Raw genomic sequence first — 15,172 nt, 5'->3', positions numbered from 1 at the left:
TTTATTAGTAGGACGGATTGCGAGCTCCCCAAATGCTGCCTCTCTCCAAATGGAAGTTTAAATGGAAAGTACCACAGAGTTTCGCAGGTTACATTTCATTGCAGGGTTGGTTAACATTGTTAGTGAGCACTGGTGCTGATTTCATAGGGCTGGTATCTATTGCTGTAGATACCGATGGATAGGGGTCCCAACCCTCCCGCCCTGGCGGGGGGGCCCCGGGTTAGCACCCCCTTCTCCCGCTGTCCCAAAAAACAAAAGCGGGGGAGGGAAGGGGGCGAACGGCGCAAAGGCCGCGAGTCCGGGTCGGTCAGAGGCTGCTGAGCCCGTCTTGAGAGCAGCAGCAAGTTGAAGGCCTGGCTAGAAGAGGCGGCAGCGGCGCACAGCGGCGGCGTCAGCCTGCTCCGCTCCCCTCCCCTGTCCCCTCCCCTCTGAGGTCAATCAGAGAAGGGGAGGGGGCAGGCCAGGAGTCAGGCAGTAAGAGCGGGCAGCGGGCAGCGGCGGCGGGGCCTGTTGCTTCCCTCCAGTCCTCTAAGGTGAGGGGGAAGGGCAGGCCAGGACTCACGGCAGTAAGAGCGGGCAGCGGCAGATGAATCCCTCCCAGTCTTGCAACAGCAGATTTGAGGGCAAAAGGGACCTGGGCTCAGGGCTGTCAGTGGTTTCATTTGGTGGAGCCGGTGTCTGTGTGTGTGCGAGTGCGGATGCACGCAAGATAATTCCCGGGCCTTTCTGCGAAACCGCATTGGGTGAGATTCTCCACCTGCCCTCTTTCTCTCTCTTTCTGTCAGCTCCGTTTTCTCTCCCTTCCCCCCCCCCCTTACATTTTGTGAACTAAAGATGAAAGACAGGAGGGGAGAACGTTCAAGGAATTGCCCACATGAGCTGCATCAGTCCGAGGCTTTGGGAAAGGAATTTCAACAGTCTCCCTAGAATTCAGTCCCAGCACACGTTTCCCTTTCCAAAGAACTGTTGGGTGGAGGTTTTCCCTAAGAAGGAAGGAAGGAAATGCTCCCTCTTCCCCCCTGCCTTGCAGACACACTTCTCAGTGCCGCTTCCCTTTGGGAGGAAGAAGAGAAGGGCTGATCTGGCAAAGCAATTCAAAATTGGGTCAGTTTGTTTGCACCAGTCAGAGATGCATGGCGAGAGGAGGCAGGTCAGTAGGGCTGTGCTGGTGTCTGTGCTAGGATTGCCAATCCCCAGGTGGGGGCAGGGGATCCACTGATTTGGAGGCCCTCCTCCCGTTTCAGGGTCGTCAGAAAGCAGAGGGGAGGGGAGGGAAATGTCTGCTGGGAACTCTGTTATTTCCTATGGAGATTTATTCCCACAGAAAATTATGGAGAATTGATCTGCAGATATCTGGGGCTCTGGGGGGGGCTGTTTTTGGGGTAGAGTCACCAAATTTTCAATATAGCATCTAGTGCCTATCCCCAAAATACCCCCCAAGTTTCAAAAAGATTGGACCAGGGGGTCCAATTCTATGAGCCCCAAAAGAAGGTGCCCCTATCCTTCATTATTTCCTATGGAAGGAAGGAATTGAAAAGGTGTGCTGTCCCTTTAAATGTGATGGCCAGAACTCCGTTTGGAGTTCAATTATCTTTGTCACAGCCTTGATCTTGGCTCCACCCCTAATGTCTCCTGGCTCCACCCCCAAAGTCTCCTGGCTCCACCCCCAAAGTCCCCAGATATTTCTTGAATTGGACTTGGCAACCCTACCGATGGAGCAAACATTGCCACGCTGCCAGAGACTGGAAAAAGTCTCTGTCTCTCTTCCTCCCTCCCTCTTCCATTGGGATAACAGTCTTTTGGGAAGATCCTTTTGGCTCATTTTGAGCTGAACAAGGAAGCCAAGAATAAAGGGAGTGAGAATAAGAAAGTTAAAGCCATTGATCTTTTCCCCAAGGCATCTGATTTCTTTGTCAGCCTTTTCCTATAGTTTTCATAGGCCTACAATTGTTTGAACAGTTATAAAATTTTCAGACTTGTTCGATATTTTATTTCCTCTAGCTGTTTTAATCTTGCCCTCCTTTTTGCCTGTTCCTATTCTCTTAGTGCATGGGATCACTTGGCATCCTGATGCAAAGATGCTTGCCAACAGGGTTATGGAACTGTTTTATTAAGAGTAGGATAGACGGAGACTTAGGCAGGCCTGATGTTGTTAAGAGGAAACTCTAGCACTGACAGGACTGTTGCGCTGCTTAACTTCTATCATACGAAAACTGAGGACAGGCAGAATACTTATGGGATGGGACTGGAGGGGAGAGTAGGGGTTTTTAATGATCTAGCTGACAACACCTATTGATCATCCCTGGCCCGGAAGATGTCCAACTTGCCTCAACCAGGGCCAGGGCCTTTTTGGCCTTAGCCCCAACCTGGTGGAATCAGCTCCCTACAGAGATCCAGGCCTTACTGAGTTACTACCTTTTTGTAGGGCTGGTAAAATTGAGCTATTCCGCCAGGCCTTTGGTTGAGGCAGCAGGCGTCCTATTCCATCAGCTGGCCTTCTTTGCTGTGATACCATTGCTGCTGCGATATCATCTTACTGTTCTTAATTACTGTATTTCAGACCTTCAGTGTACTGTAAAATGTTCCCAGTGGAGCTGCCATCTATAATTTGTCTATAATTTGCTTATGATTATTGTACTGTTTTATATTGCTCTGCTTTTAATTGTAAATTTTAACTGTTTTATTATGTTGTTATCCACCCTGAGCTCAATTCTGGGAAAGGGCGGAATTTAAATTGACTAAAATAAATACATTTATAGGAAGAGTGGAAGAAGAGCGGGAAGGAAAACCTTCATTTAAAATTGGATGGAGTTAAGATCTTGTGTAAATTGATGAACTCTCATATAGACTCGGTATTGGATTTTTGAACTGGAATTTTGTATGAAGACTGAGACTGATAAATAGAATTGTATTGTGTAAATTTTGGGTTTAGTTACTTTTGGTCACGGCTATTTTTTGTCTTTACCTACTTCCGTGATTCTCTTTTTGCTTCAAGGATGGAACTGTTCTAAGTTGCAGAGTTGTTGTGACAGCAGTCCCTGTTTGAAATGGTTGGTAGGGCTACAGCCCTCTGTTTCTAATAGTTAGTAGTATAATTTATTTTAGAAGAAAATAAGAGACTGGATTTATACTCTGCCCTTCACTTTGGAGTCTCAGAACAGCTTATGATCTCCTCTTCCTCTCCCCACAATAGATACCTTGTGGGGTAGGTAGGGCTGAGAGAGGTCTCAGAGAACTGCTCTTGGGAAAACAGCTCTGCAAGAACTGTGATAGACCCAGTGTTGCCAAGCAACTGCATGTGGAGCAGTGAGGAATCAAACCTGGTTTTCCCAGATTAGTGTCAGTGCACTTAACCACTACATCAAACTGGTATAACCTGCTGCCTCAACCAAGAAGGCTTTTTTTAGTATTTTTATTTGTGTGTGTGTGTGTATGTCTGCACCTGGAAGTCATGACGGCTTCTGGAGACTGGCGGCCTATTCAGAGAGGTGGCTGAATAGAGCCTGTCCTTGTCCTCATAACTTGATGTTTCAAGGAAGTCTCCCATGTCTAAGTACTAACCAAAGTTGACCCTGCTTAGCTTCTGAGATGTGATGAGATTGGGCTTGCCTGGGCTATAGGCTTAGGGCACCAAACAGGCTTTTGATTGAAGTATTTATGGGATTCTGTAATGGCTCCTTTTTTCTTAAAAGAAAAAAAATAACTACGTTTGATATGCTAATGTTTTCTCTATCCATGCTGTTGTGCTAATGTCGTTATCTCACATTAGGACCTTAAAAATATTAATCACATATTGGGCAGCAAAATCAGGGTCAGGGCTATGCATCTCTGCGACAATAGTTGGATTCTTCGCAGGCAAATGTTGTTCAGTGGAGGGTTTTATTTATTTATTTTAGTACGATTTTTTCTGTTCCAGATGTTTTCAGGCAGGTTTTTTGTTGTTGTTTTTAAACTAATTCTATTCATGTTTTAAAAATTTATGGAAGCACTAATAAAAATGTCAAAGTGGTAAAAATGTTAGCTTTTGCTGTGCTTTGATTAAATTTTGCAAACTGTTTTTGAATATTAAAAAGCAATTTTTTTCATTCTCTCTTCCCTATGCAAGTGATTTGAGAGGCTCGATGCTTGGCTATCACTCAGTAGGCTCATTTGCACTCCAGAGCCCCAGCATCATGCTTCTCTATTAAATAACACAGACAAATTATCCTTTAAAGACACGAAACAAATTGTCACTCCTCTTACATTAAACTCGGGAGGAGGTAGAGAGGGGAGGAAAGAAACAAAGGATTTTATTACTTGTATTCCTTGGTTGCTATGCTTTTTTTAATTTCATGTGTATATTTTAATAATTGCTAGATCCATCGTAACAGGGCTTGCTTAAACTTTTTATTAACAAGCTCATGCAAATTTTTGATCTCTGATCATTCAAATAGTTGAACGTTCTCTTGGTGTTTCTCTTTTCCTCAGCATAAATTTGCCACAGAAAATAGCCACAGACATAATGCATATAATTATGTATGGGAGTGGAGCAGAAGCAGACTTTCCATGTTGTCTTGACTTTTTACGTGGGAGTTGCAAAGGCTTTTGTAAAGAGAAATACACTGTGCTTTCAATTTCTAGATTTTGGCATGTGGATTTCAGTGTACTATATGATGGAATAAAGTTGGAATTTATTTATTTGATTTATATCCCGCTCTCCCTGCTGAAGCAGGCTCAGGGCGGCTGAGAGTCAGAACTTGTTTGAAAATTAAATGTAAATGCATAGGATCTGCAGGAATATGGTAAATAATCCTTACTTTCCCTAGCTCTGAAACATGCTGTTTCAAATGTGTGTAACAGTTTAGAATAGCACTCTTAGGTTGCTTCTTGCTATGATTTGGATATTATCATTGACTTCTTATGAACTGCTATTGTACTAATTTAAATTTCAGTGATCAGGATTGCTTTTTGTAGGCATATCTTGCCAGGGAGTAAAGCTGAAGTACATGTTATGTTAGCTTTACACATTTGGAACTCTGGTTCTATATTAATGTATTTGAAGTAAGCCTCATTGATTTCAGTAGAACTTTTTTTCCATCTAAGAGTGCTTGGAATTGCAGACATAAACCATCCAAAAGCTAGTAGAATTGTACAAATGGCAATTCTTTTTCTTTTTGTCAACAACTGTGAAAATACAGGTCAGTTAACATGGTCTGTAGCTGTGATTCAGGATCCTCAAGTGACATGTCAGAAGGATCCATAAATCTTCTATAGTGGTGCCTGTCTCCTGTAAACTGAGAAAAACTTCTTTCAGAGACCATTGTTCAACATCACTTTGTAATCCTAGCTGTAGTATTATCAGGAGATAACCACTAGCAGGTTATGATGTATTGCAAGTAATTTCTTTTTCAGTAGGCTAAGGGAGTAGATGTTGAGGGTAGGTGGATATTAGAGGAATAAACAGGTCTGGTAGTCTCAGGATCTGGGAGTCAATGCTATCTTGCCAAAATTGTGAGATGGATTTAGAAAGCATTTATAATCTTTACAAACTGTTGTGTAGAAACTCCAGGATCCTCCACACAATAGGGAGATGGAAAGGGTGTTCCTGATTGGTGCTGCTTGTTGTTCTTATTGTAACTATGTGTTCTTCCATGGAGTTGCAGCTTGACTTTAGTATTGCCTTTAGTATTCTTTGTATTTTTAAAAATATCTATTTGAAATTGCAAGATAGTGTAAGCAGGGGACCTGAGAAGAATCATTGGAAGAGGAAACAGTTTGGAACTCCTACTTGTTACTCACCTGTCTTGGATTTTGTAAGCTTTCAGGGACTTGAGATGGTTACCCCTCCCCTTTCTCTTGAACTGACTCTTAGCTGCTCTAAATCAGTGTCTCCCAATCTTTTTGGCACCAGGGATCAGTTTCATGGAAGACAATTTTTCCACAGACCGGGGGTGGGAGGGAGGGTGGGGGGGGTGATGGCGCTGGGGTTTTTGCTGCCTCAGGCTGGCCTCCATCCATACCCCACCCCAGTTTGCCCTCCCCTTCCATTTAAAGACCCCCGCCATCTATAAATTAAGGGTAGGTGAAGGTTGCAGTAGTGCTGCCCCTTCTGCCCACCCTGGACTTAGCAGACAAAAAAGGCGGTGTGGCCTCGCTCTATGGCTGTACTGCCTCTTTCGTCTGCCTGGATCTCAGGTGAGTGGAAGGGGTGTTGGGGCTGCTCCACCTCACTCCGAGGCTGCTTCCCCTGCAAGGAGACTGCAAGGGGAGGCAGTCTTGGAGCAAGACCGCGCTGCCTCTTTCATCTGCCCAGGTTCCAGGAGGGAGGAAGGGGTGGCGGAGCTGCTCTGCCTCACTCGGAGGCATTCCAGGCAGGCAAAAGGGGACATGTGGCACCTCTGCCTTGCTTCTTGGCCTGGTTACTAACAGGCCATGGACCAGTACCAGTCTGTGACTTGGGGGTTGAGGACCCCTGCTCTAAATGACCTATGGGCCGTGAGCCAGTTTTGTTCTTATCATGCTCTTTGAAGTGGTTTTTCTTCGGGTTATGTCATTAAAAAAACTTTCTGGAGAGTCTCCTGAATATGTTGACACCTCTACCGTGTCTGTGAGTGGCCTGGTTTTCTTGTTTTGTGATTGACATGGGGGCAACCAGTTTATTACGTATAGTAATTTTTTTCATTGAATTCTTTTTTCATTTTCTTATTCCAGGAGATCATTGAGTTCCCCATCCTGAAGCTAAATGGCAGGACAATGGAGATCGAATCCACCTTCCACATGTATGTGCAGCCTGTGGTCCACCCACAGCTTACACCTTTCTGCACAGAGGTAAATTTTCCTGGAGCTGAGTGTTACCTGGTGGGGCATGGCACCTTCTTGAAACAGCTTAAATGTATTTATTTATTTAATTTAATTTATAGCTTGCTCTTCCTGAAACTGGCTCAGAATGAGTAACATCAAAACATAAAATACAATTTAAAAATCTCTAAACCAACATAAAATTACAACAAATACAGTAAACTACAACATAACTATAAAATTGTATAAAATTCCAGATGGCATATGAAGGGGCAGTGCTCAGACAAATATGAAGGGGAAGTGAGGGGACACAAGGGGAGGTGAAAGGACGAAGAGGGAGAGGCCAAATTTGCTACCAGCTAGGGTTCCCATACTGCCCTCAGCCATAGACCCAGCGGAACAACTCTGTTTTTCAGACTCTGCAGAATTATACTAAAACCTGGAGGACCCTGATTTCTCTTGAAAGAGTGTTCCACCAGGCCAATGCCAGGGCCAAGAAAACCCTGGTGGAGGATAGATGGATGTTCTTTGAACAGGGGACCACGAGTAGATTTTGATCACTTGAGCATAATGCTCTATGGGGGATGTACCAAGACAGGCAGTCCTTAAGGTATTCTGGTCCTTGACCAGTAAGGGCTTTAAAGGTCAATACCAGGATCTTGAACTTGATCTGGTCCACAATCTGGAGTTGTTGCAGCTCATAGAGCACCAGTTGGATATGAACTCTGAAGGGCATTCCTGTTAGGACACTTGCTGCTGCATTTTGAACCAGTTGCATTTTCCAGATCTACCTTCAGGGTAGCCCAACATAGGGCGAGTTACAATCTAGAGGTGACTTGTGCATGGGTCACCATGGCTAGGTCAGAGGGCAGCAGGTATGGCGCCAACTGTTTGGCCTGGCAGAGATCATAAAATGCCTATGTAACCACCTTTGTGACCTGGGCCTCCATTGAAAGGGAGGCATCGAGAATAATTCCTAAATTCTTGACAAACAGCCCAGTTGTTAATGGCACCCAGTCAAGCAAAGGAAGTTGCTTTCCCCCCTCCCCCAGCCCAGGCACAGGACCTCTGTCTTCGCTGGATTTATTTTCAGCCTGCTCTGTTTTAGCCAACCAACCATGGCCTCCAAACCCCTGGCCAGATTATTTGGGGCAGCCTCTAGCTGATCGTGTATCAGCAGATAGAGCTGAGTGTCATCAGCATAGTGGTGACCCCCCACTCACAATCCCATGCCAGGTGGGCAAGAGGGTGCATAAAGATGTTAAATAAAAAGGATGTTAAATAAAATGTAGGCTTCTGGGTTTTATTTAAAGTTGTTGAAATGTCTCTTAATCTGCTGCTCCTTTTAAACTAGAACACCAGAGTTCACTAGTCCACTAATTCTCAAATTGTAGTAGGTTGAGAAACCCCAGTTTGATTAATTTTCCCCATATATGAACAAGCCTTACCCTTACCAGCCCACACCACACACAGGACTTCCCCTTTTCAAAGTGTGTGCTGCAAGCCTCATATATTCTATGAAGGCCTCAGTCATCTCAAAATTAGTGAGGCTGTTATCAGTTACATTTTATGAGCAAGTTTAAGATTGTTTTCATTGTTTTTACATGGTCTACAAGGGAATAGCTGATTCTGTAAAAGTCACAACTCAGTTTCACCCTTTAACTGGAAGTGACTTTGCACTGAAGACAGTAAGACAGCTTAATAACTTTCCTATAGAGACCAGTTGAATGGGGTGGGAAGGTGAGCAACATTCATAGAAGTTCATAGAAATAGAAAGACCAGCATCACATGTAATCTGGACTTCTGATATTCCATTGTAAAACCTTATGGAGTATCATGGATGCAAGTTGACATCTCCATGAATGCAATTGACATCTCTCTCTGCACTGAAATTCCTTACATTGAAAAATCAGTTTAATTTTGTACTGGAAGTAACATAAGATAACTGCATTAGGACTGTACCTCCTTTTTTTACTTTTTGTTAGTATTTTGTATGTGTTTATGTGCTTGCATGCCTGGAAGTTATGGTGACTTCTGGTGAACCCTGGTGGGGCTAGGGTGTTTCAGAGAGGTGACTTGATATCACCTGCCTCTATGTCCTGGCCCTGGTATTCCTTGGAGGTCTCCCTTCCAACTTGCCAGGTCTGCTTTTCTTAGCTTCCAAGATCTGATGAGATTGGGCTTGCCTGGGCTATCAAGGGCAGGACAGGACTGTATCTCCTTGAGGCCATTCAGCCAGTTTGAGTTCCTTAGCTGAATTATTGCTTCCCAGCAATCAAGCAGCACATTTACAGGCTAGTGCTTTGCGGTAATGTGAAATCTAAGTGACTGTGGTTTTCAGCAGTTCTGTGAGCTTGAACTATTTGAAAGAATGGGAAGCAATTCTGGTCCTCTTCCCCTGAGGTGAAGAGTCTAACAAAACTGATAGGACTCAATTTTAATGTAAGTCAGATCACATATGACTGCTGCCATGGGTCCCCAAGAGTCCTGCGATACCATTTAAGAAATATTACACTAGTCAGTTGTATAGATATTTGCATGGCTGCAATCTGGTAGTAGAGTCTCTAGGGGCTTTCATTGAACAAAGTTGAGATTGGGGAACCTAAATAAAATGACTAGCTCTCACCATCATGAAACAGTGGAAGATATGTGTACCATTTCTGGTTATATAGTGGAAGATGTATGTGCCGTTTCTTGTTAAAAACTAGATAGAATCTGGCCAAGGACTCTAGGAGATAGACTGGTTGCTCACACTGCCACATGCCATTCCTCCCTCCAATTTTCTGAGTTGTTTTCTTTCTTTCCTAGCACTGCACAGTTAGCCTGCAAAGAAAACCCCAGTCTGCAATAAATAAGTTGCAGATTTATGAACATGCAGTCTGCATATGGTTATATGTTCTTGTGTATAACTCCATGTGTTGATAAAAGGTGTGTATCTGGCTGTTAAATGCAATCTTTTAGATAAAAAAATGGAGATTCTGTAGATAGAGATGAATAACACTTGAAATACAAACTCTAAACCCAAGGAGACAAAATAGACTCAAATATGGAATTTATTTATTTGGATTTTTAATCTCCCTTCCTGGAAATTGGGCTCAGTGTGATTTACAGTAATAGAAAACCAGCAAAAACAATTAAAGCCAAAGAAACAACTATAAACATTACATGGTGTGTGGGGGGGGAATAGATGTCATCTGAGTCCTGATGTTGCTATCTCTTGGGGGGATGGTGCGGGTAGGGTAGAAAAAAGTAGAAGTGGAAGTTCCGGGTTGCTGCCCTCAACCAGATTCTCATTTAGAAACTTTGGCCTGGAGATCTTAACTATCTGTAATCTTGAATGATTTGCATAGGTAATCTGTGTTACAATTCTTCAGTTGTAAAATGAAAGATAATTGTTCTAGCAAGCAGAGGCTGTATGGTAATATATTAAGACTAGTTTGCCTCCTAACTGCGTTTTCTGCTGATAGAAGGCAGGGGTCGTTTTGTAGAAAAATAGGTGGTGGAGCTCATTCAGTGATTGTTATGCAGCTGCACCTACTATTCAGTGGACAAGGTGGGGAGGAGGTGGAACCCTCAGAAAGGTTCAGGAGCTGTACTCCTGTGAGCTCTCACTGATGGAAGGCATTTTGCCAGCTGAACTGGGGTGGGTGTATTTGTTTTTTTGCTGATTCCCTTCTCCCACTACATGCCCTCTTTCATCCCCCACAGTGCCATCTTAAAGCAGAATTATACCCTTTTAAGTCTAATGAAGTCAACTGGCTTAGAGAAGGCGGTAACTGCTTAGGATAGTACTAAACATCTGTGATAGTCCTGTACAGTAAGAAAATTGCAAAACTTACCAAAATCATAGTTGTGTAGTGAATGACTGCAGCAAGCAATATAATTCTTAGGGTCATGTAATGAATCTCTCATTCTCCTAGCCCTTACTTTCACTGTGTCCTCTACCTCTGCCAAATAACCAGCCTTTCTTATAAGCTTTTGTCTAAACAGCTGTAGCAGCAAACCCCCTCTATTTATGTTTCTGCAAAAGCACTGATTTTGTTAAATACCAGTAAAAGGCTTTGTCTCTGCACCTCTACTTATAAATGGTATGCTTTATAGGCTTCTTTGTCTGTACAAAAAGGCTAGGCCCGATTATCTGATGGTACGCCAGAGACAAGTGCTTATGTAATCAGCAAACTGTCTTGGGCTAGAAATACGATGGTGTATGAGATAAACACTAGAGGAAAATCCATGTTGCTGACATTGCCTTGAAGCTTGTCTAGCATGTTGCCCTCTTCTGTTTATGTGCTAAGGGAAGCTGTAGCATTTTCTGTGGCACAGGAAATCGTAAGTGGAAAATGGACTAACTGCATTCTGAACTTTCTGCAAACCTATCTTGAAAATATGTCCTTTATGTCTGAAGAAGGTAGCTTTTTAGAAATCTATCTTGTTAGGGTGGGCTTGAGCCAGAATGTGGTACTGGGCTAGCACTAGTTCTAGCTCCTTACTTACATAGTTTCTGGACTATTTTGCATCTAATTGCAAAAACTTCTGCAGCAGGGGGAACTAGGAGACATGGGTCACTGTATTACAATACACTCCTCCATCATGGTCTGTGGTGAAAGCTGTCTGGCTTACTTTCTACCATCTGTTCTCACAGCCAGGTAGGAAGACTTCAAATACTGTAGATGTTTTCTTATTTGCACAGAATAGGGGAAATATAAATATTAATGGATGGGATGTTTTATGTTATCCCCCCAAATGCTTGTGGTAATTATAGAGCAGAGAAAGGAAAGCACATTGAGAAAGAACTGGAAGAATTCTAAAAGCCATTCCCAATGTTACTTCCCCCCTAAACAGGTTTTTAAAATGCAGGCAGAGTAAAGGTGTATAATTTCTAGAAATTCTAAAGCCATGGAGAAAAAACCTAGGCCCTTAAAAAAAAGAAATATATACAGTGTTTACTTTCCTATCAAACCTATCATTTTCTACTTTAACAAAATAATATGCATCATTTATAATTTAGTGTATAAAACTATTGAGTAGCATATTTGTTTAATTTAAGTATATATGTGCCTGAATGTTCTACCTGTCATCCTCCACCTATCATCCTCTCATCCTATCTATCTTCCAGTCTTCCTATCTGTCTTCCAATCTTCTATCCATTCTATCCACTCCATCCATCCATCCACCCACCCATCAACTCTATCCACTCCCTGCCCCCACAGCCACCATGTGCCTTTCCACCTCCGGAGGCTTCAGGCACCACTTGGAAAGGCTTTGCCTTGGGATGGTGTGTCTGTGTCTTTAAGGCTGAATGGGGGCAGGGGAGCAGGCAGAACAAGATGGCTGCTCCCAGTGGCTGTGAAAGCAGCCCAGACCCTCTGTTGGTTGCACAATCTTTTCAGAAGTTGTTTGCATAGGAAAAGTAAACTTGAACCTTTGATTGCTCTGTGTTACTTTGAAGAAGTTGGAAGTTCAGCAACTTGTGAGTAGAGATGACAATTCCCCAGGTGAGAGCAGGCCCTCCCCCGCTTCAGAGTCATCAGAAATGGGGGGGGGGGAGGGAAATGTCTTCTGGGCACTTCATTATTCCCTATGGAGATTGATTCCCATAGGGTATAATGGAGAATTGATCTTGGGGCTCTGGAAGGGCTGTTGTTTGAGTTAGAGGCACCAAATTTTCAGCATAGCATCTGATCACCCTCCTCAAAATGCTCTCCAAGTTTCAAAACGATTGGACCAGGGGGTCCAATTCTATGAGCCCCAATCCTCCATTATTTCCAATGAAGGGAAGGCGTTTAAAAGGTGTGTGGTTCCTTTAAATGTGATGGCCAGTACTCCCTTTGGATTCCAATTGTGCTCGTCACAGCTTTGTTTATGGCTCCACCCCCAAAGTCCCCAGATATTTCTTGAATTGGACTTGGCAACCCTAGCTAAGATTACTTTGGATATCAATTAAACTGTAACATTTAAAACACCAAATAATTTACCATAATCAAACATATTAAAGCATTGCTGCCAGAATGATTCACATTTTATCATCAGTCTTATTCTTAAAAAAATGTTGTATATGACAGTATAAAAAGGAATTAGCATTCTCTTATACTGTGGTTTATGAAAATAAAGTATGGGTATTTGTGACAGAACTTTTGGTTCACGTGCAACTGTCAAACTATGTCTTGACTGTTCATGTTCAAACTTTAGGCTTTCACAATCCTCTCTAACATGCCTCCTTGTTTTTTTGACAAGCTCTAGTTTGTTGTTGCACCAGGACTGGGAAGACTGGGTTGTCTGGAAACTGGAACTGCAGACCACAATAAGGAAAAACATTGTAACTGAACTGATTGGTGAAGAGATGACTGTAACACTGGAATGCTTTACTGGGGAGTCTGATGTAGTTCTACAAATTTGACCCTCCAGTTGCAGCTATCTGACTTTTTGTTAGCTATCTGATATTATAAAGTAGCTATTTTCTCCACTTGGCAATAATTGTCCCCAAAAGTTGGAGTATTTCCTGCCCTTTGTGGTGCCATTCTAAGTCATCCTCTTCTTAAATCCTCTTTTCCATTGTAACTGCATTAAAAACAGCTTGTCAGCATAGCTAAATTATTAGGTGCCTGGTATCCTGATGCAGTTATTGATCACTCAGATTACTGGACAGTTTAACAGTACATTCTCCGGTGGTCTGGACAGTGGGTCGGTCCGACTACTGGGTATAGGCTCCTCCTCCTCGTCACAGGGTCGGGTGCTCCAATCGATCCGGAGGGGGAGTGGCCTATACCACCCAGGACGCGCCAGTTCTTCTCCCGGCCCTGCACGAGGCAGGACGGTTTTTCTCCAGGCGCTTGCTGAGAAGCGCAGAAGATCCGGATTACTGAAACAAAACAGACCGGAAGCGTTGGGATCGGTCCCAGCAACACCGGTGGTGGCAGTCTGCAGGGTCTACTCACGAGTAGACCTTGAGCGAACGGCAGACGCCCGCAGCGCTTCGTTCCCTCGCAGTCGCGATTGGAACCAAGCCGGAAGGAAAGAGAGGCGGCAAGCGCAGAGGCAGCGCAGTAAGCCGCCCTACAGCAACAGGGCTGCGCGCGAGTCCACGGGGCTTCAGATGGGTCCCCAGGCTGCCCGCGTTGTCTCTCCTTCGGACTGCCTAGTCGTATAGGCTTGGCAAAGGAGTGAGAGAGAGAGGCCTCTGAGGTGGTTTGTTCCTGACTGGAAGGCAAGATACCAAAAGGCCCAATAGAGGGCGCAACGGAGACATTCTGTCTTCCATTCTGAGCCTTTTCCCGCTTCTTTTTTAGTTGCTTTTGCCTTTCCTTCCCTTATAGGGACGTGAGAAGCTACAAAATGGCGGCTAGCTCACACAGCAACTCACACAGCGAATGTGGTCTACCTCTTCTGTCTGGGGCTCTGACTCCTCAACAGGAGGCTCAGAATCTTGACCTCACAGGAGAGGATGCCAAATCAAATTTAGTCCTTTGGCTTAAGAAAGAGCTGCTAAAAGAGTTGGGACAGGACCTTCGTCAGCAGCTGGACTCCCCTGCTTCCCTACAACCAAAAAAGAAGGATGGAGGGAAAGGGGCAGAGATACTAGTCCCAGTGACACTATGGAAGGACGCTCTAAGATCAAGCCTCCTTTGGGTTTGGATTCCCCCCTCTTGAGCTCAGCTGAGGAATCAGAAAACTCTGAGCAGTCAGATAAGGAGGAGGGTGAACTGTCAGACAAGGAGGAGCAGACTGACACTGTTCAATCTAGGCTCTTTCCTTCTGAATACTATTCAAAATTGCTTCCCAAAGTACTGAGGACCCTCAACTTTGTACCCACTCCTAAAGAAAATGAGGAGTTGGATCCTGATCTCCCTACAGGTTCAGGGGAGATGATGCCAAAATTGAGCAGTGCTCAGACAGGGGTTCCTTTGCCTGCGGCCTTTTTTGCCTTAGTCAAAGCGGAATGGGAACGTCCGACTAAGCCTAAAGCAAACTAACAGGTTCTCTCCAAACTTTATTCGCTTATTCCACAGGCTACTAAGAGATTAAAGTTACCAACAGTGGATGACCCTGTAACTAGCCTGATTTCCAATTCGGTCCTTCCTATGGACGCAGATGGTTTACCCAGGGATCCATGCGATAGGAGGGTTGAGCAGGCCTTACGCAAAGAGTTTGAAGCGACATCTTGGGCCATCAAGGCAGCCACTACGTCTTCATTGTTTGCCAGAGCAATGTGCACGTGGTCTAATAACTTGGCGGCAGCAGACAGTGGAGCTCCTAAGGAGTTCAAGGACGAGTTTAAAAAAAAGAAAGAAAAAAGATTGCTTTATCCGATGCCTTCGTGGCAGATAGTTCATTAGACACCATGCAACTGGCGGCCAGGGCCATGGCATGTGGGGTAGCTGCCAGACGCAACATTTGG

At 44.1% G+C, this 15,172-nt stretch overlaps 1 protein-coding gene across 1 annotated transcript in view; it reads left to right on the top strand.

Moving 5' to 3' along the window:
• The window catches only part of ERI3 (ERI1 exoribonuclease family member 3), a 790,890-nt gene that overhangs the window by 401,656 nt on the left and 374,062 nt on the right, over positions 1-15,172 (top strand). The window contains exon 3 of the mRNA XM_060231702.1: positions 6,691-6,807. Within this exon, the coding sequence (XP_060087685.1) occupies positions 6,691-6,807 (117 nt within the window). The remainder of the gene's footprint in view (positions 1-6,690; positions 6,808-15,172) is intronic.

Source organism: Heteronotia binoei, chromosome 2 (genome assembly GCF_032191835.1).
Source record: "Heteronotia binoei isolate CCM8104 ecotype False Entrance Well chromosome 2, APGP_CSIRO_Hbin_v1, whole genome shotgun sequence".
Classification (NCBI taxonomy): domain Eukaryota; kingdom Metazoa; phylum Chordata; class Lepidosauria; order Squamata; family Gekkonidae; genus Heteronotia; species Heteronotia binoei.
This window is presented reverse-complemented; position numbering and strand designations above follow the sequence as displayed.